This window comes from Mus pahari, chromosome 10, assembly GCF_900095145.1.
Source record: "Mus pahari chromosome 10, PAHARI_EIJ_v1.1, whole genome shotgun sequence".
In the NCBI taxonomy this organism is placed as follows: Eukaryota; Metazoa; Chordata; class Mammalia; order Rodentia; family Muridae; genus Mus; species Mus pahari.
The window spans coordinates 101,602,514-101,613,848 of record NC_034599.1 but is presented as its reverse complement, the minus strand read 5'-3'; the positions used below and the strand labels follow the sequence as shown (position 1 = coordinate 101,613,848).

Here is an 11,335-nt window from a genome sequence, read left to right as displayed (position 1 = left end):
CCTCCTCCTCCTCCTCCTCCTCCTCCTCCTTCTTCTTCTTCTTCTTTTTGGTTTTTTGAGACAGTGTTTCTTTATATAGTCCTGGCTGTCCTGGAACTCACTCTGTAGACCAGGCTAGCCTTGAACTCAGAAATCCACCTGCCTCTGCCTCCCAAGTTCTGGGATTAAAGACATGCACCACCAATGCCTGGCCTCCTTGTCTCTCCCTAGAAGCAGGTGCCCAAGAACCAACCTCCATAGCTTTGCCAATGCTATGTCAATGTCCGGTCAGGCTGGTCAGCGGCCTTTATAATCATTTGCAATAGGAAGAAGGCCATATTGTCTCTGTCTATTCTTCAGTCTGAGGGAGAAGCCAAGGCATGGCCAGGTAGTTGCCGTAGAGGGGAGGCAGAGGAGCCAGCGGCCTAGAAGTGAGCTGTGAAGAACAAGAACAGTGACTTTGCCATTTATGCCTTAGAGCCTCTAGGCCCACTAAGAGCAGCCCCCGCAGCACATTCTGGCCTAGGCCTCCTGGAGGTGAGTGTGTCCTTGACCTGCAAGCACTATCCCAGGAATGAGTGCAGTGTAAGGTAGAACATGTGCAGGCCCAGGCTTCAGTCAGGCCAGGTTCTTCCAGAACCCTTGCTCAGGTGGCCTCAGCCTGGGCCTGCCATGTTCTTCTCCTACCAGGGGTGTGAGGGCTGCTAGCCCCACCCAGACAGGGTTTCTCTGTTTTGCCCTGGCTGGCCCAAAGATAGATTCAGTTCAAAGCTCCACTTGAGAAAATTACCAGGCTGATGAGATGGCTCAGCAGGTAAAGCCACTTGATGCCAAGTCTGACAACCTGAGTTCAGCCCCCAGGAGCTGCATGGAGGAAGGGCAGAACTTGTTCTTTGATCTCCAAACACAGGCCACAGCAAGACACACACACACACACACACACACACACACACACACGCACAAACACCACAAAGACAGGCACACACATAGACACATATAAACACATACAGACACACACATATAGACACACATACACAGACATACACACAGGAAGACACACACAGAGACAGACAGACACATACATACACACAGACAGATACACAGAGATACATATACACAGACACAGACAGACAGACAGACAAACACATACATACACATAGACAGACACACACACATACATACACACACAGAGACACACATACACACAGACAGACACACACACAGTAAATAATGAAAACTGTTTGAAAAGTTAAATAAAATACTAGAGAAGGAGAGAGTGTGGTCAGGACCTTATCTACTCCAGGCTTAGCAGTTGCTGAGGCAGAGGCAGGCAGGTCTAACCTGCTGCCCTCATGGAAAGCCTTGGGCTTGGATGCTCACCGAAGGTAGGTTGTGCAAAAAAGGAAGGGAGCCAATGCAATGGTCTAAGCCTCTCCCTCTAAAGCCCGCATCCTACTGCTTCCGGCAAGGGCCAGGGCACCAGATGGCCCGGGGGTGGAGCTATGAGCAGCACAGAACCCTCAGCCCTCACCAGCAGCCTGTCCCCTTTCCTCTGCCCCACCCTGGCCACACTGCTGCTTGGGCCAGATTCAATGAGGCGCAGGTGTCCTGAGGGCATGGGATGAGTCTTCCTCCAGGAGATGGCTACCGTGCTTCCCTCTAACCCTAAGTAAAGTGGAAGTGGACCCCCAGGCAGGCTGGGGCAGGAAAGGGATCTTAGCCACCATGTGCCTAGTCCTCAGGCCATTTGCCTTACAGAAGCCCCCCTGATTAAAATAATAACAACAGCAGCAAAACCATTCAGTCAATAGGAGAGCGTCCTCCAAGTCTCTAGGAGCTCTTAGGCAGCCAGCCCTGTGGCTAGAACACGGCCCCAGGCTGCCTGTTTTCAGGAGACAGGACCGACCTTAACTGGATCTGTAGGATGGAGAGCAGAGAAACGGGAGAGACAAGAGTGCTGTAGCATGGGCTGTTTCGCAGCCGAGGCCATCAGGCATGGATGGGGTGCTGGCACGGAAGAGCCTAAGCATCGACCAAACAGGAATGGGAAGGATCCAGAGCAGAACAATGCAGTTCATCCCTAAATCGTATATTGTTATGTGTAAAGTCAAGGGAAACGGGACGGAGACAGTGGAGTAAAGACGGCCAAGAAAAGGGGGGATGAGATGGCTCAGTGAGTAAAGGTGCTTGCTGCCAAACCTGATGGACCGAGTTCAACTCCCAGGACCTACATGGTAGAAGAAAACTGGTTCTTGCAAAAGCTGTGGTGCATGCCCACACAGGCACACACAGACCCTCAAACACTCAGAACGACCCTGCCAAAAAAAAAAAACAAACAAACAAAAAAAAAAAAAACACAAGTTGGAGGGACTAGAGAGATGGCTTTATGGTTAAGAGCACTTGTTGCTTTTCTAGAGAACCAGAGTTTAATTCCCAGTCCTGGTATCTGGTGGCAGATCTTACTATGTAGTCTGACTGTCCTGGAACCACTCTGTGGACCAGGCCTGTAACTCCAGCTCCTGGAGATTCAATGCCCTCTTCTGCCCTCCACAGGTGCTGTGCATGTGCACCCACATAAGAGTAAAATAAAAAAAAAATTTTCAAACAAGAAAAAGTGAGACCCTGACTCAAAAAAGTAAATAAATACATAAAATCAAGCTAGGCACAGGATGCATATCTTTAATCCCACCACTCTCCGGGCAGAGTCAGGCCGATTTCTCAGTGCAAGACCAGCCTGGTCTACAAAGTTAATGCCAGGACAACCAGGGCTACCACAGAGAGAAACCCTGTGTAAAAAAAAAAGGAAAATAAAAGAAAAGAACAAAATCAAAACAACAACAACAAAACAACCCTCAAATCTCCGAAATTTCACATATACATTTACACGATTATTCTCTCTCTCTCTCTCTCTCTCTCTCTCTCTCTCTCTCTCTCTCTCTCTNTCTCTCTCTCTCTCTCTCTGTGTGTGTGTGTTTCTGGGATTCCACCCAGGGTCTGGGTACTAGATACTAAGTATTCTGCTAATTAGTTACACTCTTACACTCCAAGCTCAAGATAAAATGATCTTTGTCCAGAAGTACAAGAACTTTGAATCGAGAAAGCCAAATGGTGCTGAGAAGGCTGGGTCTCCATAAACAGAAGAGTAAAGCTGGACCCTTACAGCAGCCATACATAATCCTTAACTCAGAGTGAGCGAGACACTTACATATACAAGGTGATGCTGGAAAACTCTCATGAGGAAATACGAGACAAGCCCCTCCGACTTTGGACTTGCCTACGGTTTCTTATCTAGGACACCAAAGGCACAGTCAACAGAGAGGAAGGCAGATCAGACTGGATGGGAATGTAAGATGTTTGAGAGAGGGCTGGAGAGATGGCTTGGCGGTTAAGACTGCTATTCCGAAGGTCCTGAGTTCAAATCCCAGCAACCACATGGTGGTTCACAACCATCTATAACGAGATCTGATGCCCTCTTCTGGTGTGTCTGAAGACAGCCACAATATACTTACATAAAATAAATAAATAAATCTTTAAAAAAAAAAAAAGAAAGAAAGAAAGAAAGAAAGAAAGAAAGAAAGAAAGAAAGAAAGAAAAGATGTTTGAGAGAAAATATTTGCCAAACTTATACCTAGTAAGTAGTTGATATATCCAGAATATGTCAGCAAACCCTACACTCCAACTAAAAGACACCAAGAAAGCATTGGAGGAATTCAGCTCTGTGACAGTGGAGTATCCGCCTCAGTACTGCATCATGGGAAAATTTAACCCCACGGGAATGTTGAAAGAATTGTATAAGGAAAACTCCCAGATCTGTTACCTGAATCTTTAATTAGCCTGTGACTCTCCTGGGTTTTTGTTTGGCGGGGGTGGGGGGGTGGGGGGTGTTGTTGCTTTGTGTTGTTGTTTTGTTGGTATTGTCTGGTTTTGCCTGGTCTGGTTTGGATTGGTTTGGCTTTTTGGCTATTTGAGTCAGGGTCTTACTGTGTAGCCCTGGCTGTCCTGGAACTCACTCTGTAGACCAGGCTGGCCTTGAACTCAGAAATCCACCTGCCTCTGCCTCCCAAGGACTGGGATTAAAGACGTGCACCACCATGCCTGGATTTCTCCTAACTTTATCATATCTCTGTCCTTCTGTCTGACTGTCCATCCCTCAGTCTGGTCATCTGTCCGTTCATCTAATTTCTTTGTTGGTTTTCAAAGCGTGGTGCAGATACAGTGGACTTCACTGTGCAGATCACTGTTAAGTAGGATTCAGTATGTCCTGTAGGTTATTTTAGGTAAAATCTACATATGATGACATTTACAGAGTTTAAGTGTACCATTCAGTGAGCTTTGGAGAGCTGGGTCAGGCCCATGGGGACTGTGGATTATCTGCAATAACAGCGAAAGTCAGGTCAGTGGTGTCTGGGGGGCAGGGGCCAGGACTTAGGATAAGGAAGGGCCAAGATGACGACACCTGGAAACCAACAAAACCCGAGAGGATCTACGTGGAGCCAGGAGATGAACTCCGAGTTTAAGGGGCGCAGCCTCTCTGGGGCTGAGAGGAGTGCGCAGAGAGTGGGAAGAGACCTAAGCTCAGCTCGGGTGGAGACATTCAGAGCCTTCTTGGAGGTCTAGGCCAGTGAGGCCTTCCAGCCTCAGGCAATGACTCCATTCTCTGCCATCACAGACCGACCCTTAGATTTGGGGCACACTCCCAGGAGCCTCCTCAGATCTCTGGGTTGGCCCGGGCCTCTTCTGCGGGTCTTGTCTGGCTGGGTCATATGTTCTTCCCCGTTGTGTTCTGAGGTGCCCCTCTGCAGAGGCTGAGAGCACAGGCAAAGCACAGAGATGGTGGAGGGCAGCAGAGGGTGTTGGATAAGGCAGGGGGCCACTATTGCCATGTGAATGTCTAGGCCAGCCCAGACACTGGCCTCTCCTTGATGTCTAGGGATCACAGGGGTTATAGGAGTGCTGTCCCTCCTAATGAGGCCTGACCAGTGACTCACAGCCCAGAAAGGCCTGGAGTCCTATTGGCATGGGGTCATCCCAGGGACCTCTGGCTTTGGTAGCAGCAGGGGAGTCACATTTATAAGCCACCTCTGTGATGTTTAAAATGGAAAGCACAAATTCAGTACCAGGCATGATGTCAGTGCCGAGTGATCCAGCACTGAATGCTACTCTCCAGCAAGGGCTCGGAGGCAGGTGGCTCTCCACAGGAAGGTGAGCTAAGTGACGGAGATCTGAAGCCCTGTTCTCCACTACAGAGCCTAGCGGAGGGAAGTGGCCAGAGAACCTGCTTCTTCTGGGAACCCTTAGAGCTTTCTGGCAGCCTTCTTCCCTGGAACCACCCTGTGAGGCCAGGTGTGTCAAATATGCCTGGACTCTACCTGAGACTGATAGACGCTGGTCAGTCTCAGGTCACTGAGGTCCTTGTCAGGAGGGATCATGTTAAAGCTCTTCTCAGGGAAGATGCCTCCTTCCCTTGCCATCCCAGGAACCAGTAAAGGAGCAGCCGGGAGTGGCTGCTGCAAACAGATCACTCAGAACCTTCTCACTCAACTCAGGGTTCGCAGAACCCGCTGCCTGGCCTTGGGAAGGTACTTAGTTACTCTGCACACTGAACAGTTTGAATAAAGGAACAGATGGGAGACGCTTCTTCCAGATGAAGCCCTCTCAGATCCAGGGAGCACATAGAGCCACGCCTCTGCAGATCCCAGCATGCTCCTGGTGGAGCGGGCAAGCTGTGGAAAGTCACATGCCTGAAGCCTCTGCTGCCCCGCTCCCAAACTACCTTGAGCCTGCGTACTGCTCTGAACCTTCTTCCTCTTTTCTGTCTTCAGGCTCGCACTGGGCTAGGTTGGGGAGTGCGTAGAAGAGCCTGCCAACCTTCTGAGATGGTGGGGCGGGCTTTCCTGCTGGAAGGAAGTGTCAGATTGATGAAAGTTGGTGTCATCCACCTTTGGGCAGCCCAGGAAGGCACCTCCAGCTCTGCCTTTGGCTCTGGGAGCATGAAGCATGTGATGTGCACATCTCCTGGGCAAGTGCCTGGTCAGGACAGCAGGACCCCAAGGGCCTTCCTGTCATGGTAGCAGAGGAATTAGTCCCTCTAATTCTGCTGGACAGCTTAGAGGGTACCTAAGAGTCACAGGCATCTATCTCCTGGGCTCAGTCTCCTGGATGAGGAATCACGATATGCAGCTAAGGAAGGCTGCAGTTGCCACTGGTCTTGAGGCCAGAGTGTCTCCCACAGCATTGGACCTGTATACCCTGGTGGACAGGTGGGTGGGGTGCACAGCTGTCATCTCTGTCATGGTGGGGACCTTGGAGAAAGGAGAAGAGGCTGGGACAAGCCTTTCCCAGCAAACCCCTGGGAGGTAGACTACAGAGAGCCCCGTCTGCCAGGGTCCTCGAAAGGCCTCATGATGAACAAGGTCCTATCTGCCTAAACCTGAGCCCAGGAGGGACCGCGAGGAGGACACGGTCAAGGCTCCTCGCCGCCGTCTGGAAAAGGCTGGATAGAAATAGCTGCACCCATCTGGCAGCTGAGTCACTGAGGGGGGTTTCAGCCATTTCTTGAAGAGGTTCTATTTTAGGTGAGGTGCCTGCAGCACAGCCTTGGTGATCAGGGCTGGGAAAGGAAGGTACTGGCGCTGGCACAGGGTTTGAGTTTTGTTTTGTTTTGTTTTAAACAATTGCCTCTGTTTAGCTCTGTCCAGACTCAAGGAGGGGGTCACCCTGAAGTCCCAAACCAGGGAAGTTACCTCCTAGATCCCAGGAAGTCTTACTGTAGGTTCACAACAGGACTGGGACACCGGGCGTGGCCAGAGAACAGGCCCTGGCCTCACATTGATGACCCCCTCCCCACCTAAAATGAACTTTCTAGCAGGGTACCAGGGACTGAAAGTTTTTGCTATGGCTTTCTCCTTCCAGTGTGAACAAAGCCCCACTGGATTTTCAAAAGCACCCGGTGGGTTAACAGTTCCCAGCTGGGGCTATGCTGCCCTGCCTCCGCTTCACTTTTCGATTCTAGAGCCAGGTTTGGTCTTCTGGGGAGATGGATATTCTAGCATCGGCAGGGATGGATTCTAGACTCTGAACTTGGCCTCTACAATGTTGAGTGGCCACCAGAGATGTGAGATTGGCAGTCGCTGGGCTCCAGGCTGCCCAGCCCGGGGAATCAGGAGTTAAATGGGGCTGCCAGTGTGTTGCTCTTGTCTGTAACTATAGTTTCTGCCCTGGTGACCACAAGAGCACACTGCTAATTCATTTCAGACCTTGTTTCGTCTGCTGTGAGGACAAATACCTCTGAACACACCCTCTGGGGTGCTTGGCACGGGGGGGGGGTACTCACTGCAATACAATACTTTCCCCATCGCTGGGTGCTGCTCTTGGGCTGCTGGGACAGGATGCCTGAGCTCCGGCTCCTCACCTGACAAGCCACCCCACCACAGCAGAGACCCCACTGCAGCCTTGGGGACCTCATGAGCTTTGAGGATCACTTGGCACAGCAGGAGACCCAGTGTGTCAGGGATGAGACAACCAAGGGAAGGTGACAGGGAAAGAAGCCAGGTAGAAGGCAAGGCTGGGGTGGCTGGTGAGGTCATGGGGAAGGGCTTCCTTACCATGCTGGGGAGCCCACAGAGGGTGTGAGTCTGTGGGTGATGTGCTCTGACTTATTTGTGGTTTCATTTGGCAAGAAAAGATAGTATCTACTTATGAGACTGGAAGTACAAAGCAAAGGTCTGTTCTGTAATTCTTTTAGTACACAGGCGACACAGAAGACTCAGATCTGGCCTGCAGCATGGCCACACGTCCATCCCTGTACAGGTTCATGCCAAAGGGGAGCTACAAGTATGTAACATGAACATCAGCCAGGATATTGATTGACCCATTAGTGTGCCCTTTTCCTTGTCTTGTGGTTGGAAGTGTGGCATTCTCCTAACATGCATAAGGCCCTGGGTTTGACCAAGCAATTGCAGAACCCCTGAGTTCAAAGAGAATTCAAAGTCTTAAATCAGTCATGCCTCATCTATGCTTCTCGCTGACTCTGCCCTGGAGAATTTTCCTTATATATCTGTCCCTTCCATGGGAATATAAGGGCTTCCAGGACAGGAGTCATACCATGGCTTCTTTTTATTTCTTCTGCTTTCCTCTGTCATGTATCAATCTTCATTTGTAATTATGCATGGTATTTGTGTGCGTGCACATGCGAGCAAGTGTGGGTCTGTCTGTCTGTCTGTCTGCCTGTGGACCGTGCAGGTAATGACTTCAGGAACCTTCCATCCCTGCGGCAGCCTGAGCCCTGTGCACTCTGACCCGGACCACCCCGCTGACTGCTGTCTCCTCCCACAGGTGAAGGAGTGGCTCTGTTTGAACTGTCAGATGCAGAGGGCCCTGGGAATGGACATGACCACTGCACCTCGGTCCAAGAGCCAGCAGCAGCTACACTCCCCGGCCCTGTCTCCTGCCCACTCCCCAGCCAAACAGCCTCTGGGGAAGCCAGAGCAAGAGAGATCTCCTCGGGGCCCAGGGGCCACACAGTCTGGTCCCCGCCAGGCTGAAGCAGCCAGGGCCACCTCAGTGCCTGGACCTACCCAGGCAACTGCCCCTCCGGAGGTGGGGAGGGTGTCACCTCAGCCCCCTCTCTCCACCAAGCCTTCCACAGCTGAGCCCAGGCCACCTGCAGGAGAGGCCCAGGGCAAAAGTGCCACCATGGTGCCCTCTGGGCTTGGTGCTGGTGAACAGACCCAGGAGGGCCTCACTGGGAAGCTCTTCGGCCTTGGAGCATCACTGCTGACCCAGGCAAGCACTCTTATGTCTGTGCAGCCAGAGGCTGACACCCAGGGCCAGCCTTCCCCCAGCAAGGGGCCACCCAAGATTGTCTTCAGTGATGCCAGCAAGGAGGCGGGTCCGAGACCCCCAGGCTCAGGGCCTGGGCCTGGGCCAACACCTGGAGCCAAAACAGAGCCTGGGGCTAAAACAGGTCCTGGATCAGGGCCTGGAGCCCTGGCAAAAACTGGAGGAACCGCCAGTCCAAAGCAGGGCAAAGCAGAACACCAGGCAGTATCCAAGGCTGCTGCCAAGCCAAAGACCATGCCGAAGGAAAGGGCCGCCTGCCCACTGTGCCAAGCCGAGCTCAATGTGGGTAGCAGGGGCCCAGCCAACTACAACACCTGCACTGCCTGCAAGCTCCAGGTGTGCAACCTGTGTGGCTTTAACCCAACACCGCACCTGGTGGAGGTAAGAAGGCAAGCGGGGAAGGCAAGCGAGCAGGAGGGCGGGCAGGAGGGCGGGCAAGTGGGAGGGACAGCGCAGCAAACATGTTTCTTTGAACGTTATTGAGTATGCAGGGAATATTGGGAAAGGAGGGGACAAGGGAGCCAGAACAGGCACTGAGAGCCGGGAGTCAGAGGGCCATGTTACAGCAAATGCTACAGACAGGTCATAATCTGCTTCCTGCCTCCCATTCAGAACCATTTCAGTAGGTGGGGGTAATGGTCATTACTGGTTCTCACTGGCTGGCCAGAGCTGTGTGGCTGAGTCCTGGTTTAGGAGACCTTAACTGCCATCCCATCTCCAGTGCCTGAGAGCATGGCCTTGATGAACGACGCCAGCCTCATCCCGATGTCCCATCCTTCTCTGGACTTATGATTCTCACATAAGTAGGGAGTGAAGACCCACACGTCAGAAGGCTAGGTCCAACACCCTGGGGGCTGAGGCTTCTCACAGTGACAGGCTCCAAGCCCACCAGCTGGTGTCTGGTCTCGGTCCTATCTCTTAAGGTTATGAGTGTACATGCTAACTTGTCAAAGTCCTGGCCTTTCCTCCATGTTTTCCCCTGGGTAGGCCTGAGCTACCTGCCCCCCCCATAAGAAAGCTGAAGGAAAGCTAGGCTCAAAGATAGTATTTGTTCTGTTCCTGCTCCAGGAATGTGGGCTGGGACCTGGGCAGAGCCAAGTAGAAGGGAGAGAGGCCTGGTGTTAGGCCAGTGTTCTTATCAAACTGGGAGAACCCGAAAGGCCTGAAAGATAGAGGTACCCAGGCAGAGCTGGATTGCCCTGGGCCTTGACTGTGTCTGCTCAGGCCCCAAGCCTGTTACCTCCTTCTCTGGCCCAGGACCAGTCATGTGACTTTCCCATGGCTACCTTTGGCATGTCTAAGCGTGATCTGATGGGCTCATCATAGCCAGAGGATATATGTCATATCAGATTACTGGGCCAAGGACCCTTCATGCGGCACCCACTAAGCCATGTGTGATGTTGAGTTGAGTCAAGCATAGCTGATGGGACAGGGGACACAAGCCCAAGGTGGGACAAAGGGGAGAAAGAACATGGAGTCACCACTGTGTCTATGCCACCTTCTTCTGACTTCCTTGCCAAAGGTCTCCTTAAGAATCAAGCCTAGTATGACTAAGGGAACCACTTGACCACCACAGGAGGAGTAGCCCTGAGTGAGATGAATGGCCTCTTTACATGAAACCTACATGGGTTTTCAGGCCCAACAGTACTCCCTGTCCAAGCTGTAGAGTCAGCGGCTCATTGGAGGACATTTGGCCCAGCCAGTAGTGGAGGGAAAGGGTCTATCAGGGGTCTCCAGAGCTTGTTTTGCCAAGACACCTGTAGATGTAATCTCACTGCTGGTCAGATGGGGTACGCTGACACCGAAGGACCGTGAGCCCTGGTGGATTTGCACTAACCTAGTTTGGAAGCCCCGTATCCCCAAGAGACATCTCAGGCCATTTCCCCATTAAGCAGGATATACATAGAGGGAGAGACACTGTCTATCCAGGAACATAAACGTTCCTGACAGCTTCCTATGGGAGCTGCTGGGGCAGGCCACAGGAAACGCTGAATCAGCCCAAACAAAAGTGTCCCAGTCACGTGGGTGGTGACGTGAGGTGACCCACATGAATTCTAATCTAGGCTCCTCTTTACTGGCTGGGTTCTAGCTTCCCTGGACTCTGGACCTCCTGCCTCTCAGCGGGCAGCATCCCCCACCCCCATGCCCTGCTGCCTCAGGCTCACCTCAGAGCTATCTCCTTCACCAGTTCAGCCCTTGCCTCCATAGTCCTCATCCAGAGGGTCCATGGTCCTGAGCACATGGCCGATGGGATACTGTCCCAAGCTCTTCCCAAAGTCAGATCGCCCACCTCTCTGCTTTTAACACTAAGTCGAGAAGGGTCTGCCCTGCCGGGCAGGGTGGCGCACGCCTTTAATCCCAGCACTTGAGAGGCAGAGGCAGGCGGTTTCTGAGTTCGAGGCCAGTCTGGTCTACCAAGTGAGTTCCAGGACAGCCAGAGTTCCCCAGAGAAATCCCGTCTTGAAAAACACTAGAAGAAGAAAAAGAAGGAGGAGGAGGAGGAGGAGGAGGAGGA

At 52.1% G+C, this 11,335-nt stretch overlaps 1 protein-coding gene and 1 long non-coding RNA gene across 2 annotated transcripts in view; one reads left to right on the top strand and one right to left on the bottom strand.

Moving 5' to 3' along the window:
• The window catches only part of LOC110327325, a 4,264-nt gene extending 2,832 nt beyond the window's left edge, over nucleotides 1-1,432 (bottom strand). Inside the window, exon 1 of the long non-coding RNA XR_002380828.1 lies at nucleotides 1,360-1,432. This is a non-coding gene — a long non-coding RNA (uncharacterized LOC110327325). The remainder of the gene's footprint in view (nucleotides 1-1,359) is intronic.
• Bsn (bassoon presynaptic cytomatrix protein) overlaps nucleotides 1-11,335 on the top strand; it is a 92,392-nt gene that overhangs the window by 54,640 nt on the left and 26,417 nt on the right. Inside the window, exon 3 of the mRNA XM_029542870.1 lies at nucleotides 8,314-9,201. Within this exon, the coding sequence (XP_029398730.1) occupies nucleotides 8,314-9,201 (888 nt within the window). The remainder of the gene's footprint in view (nucleotides 1-8,313; nucleotides 9,202-11,335) is intronic.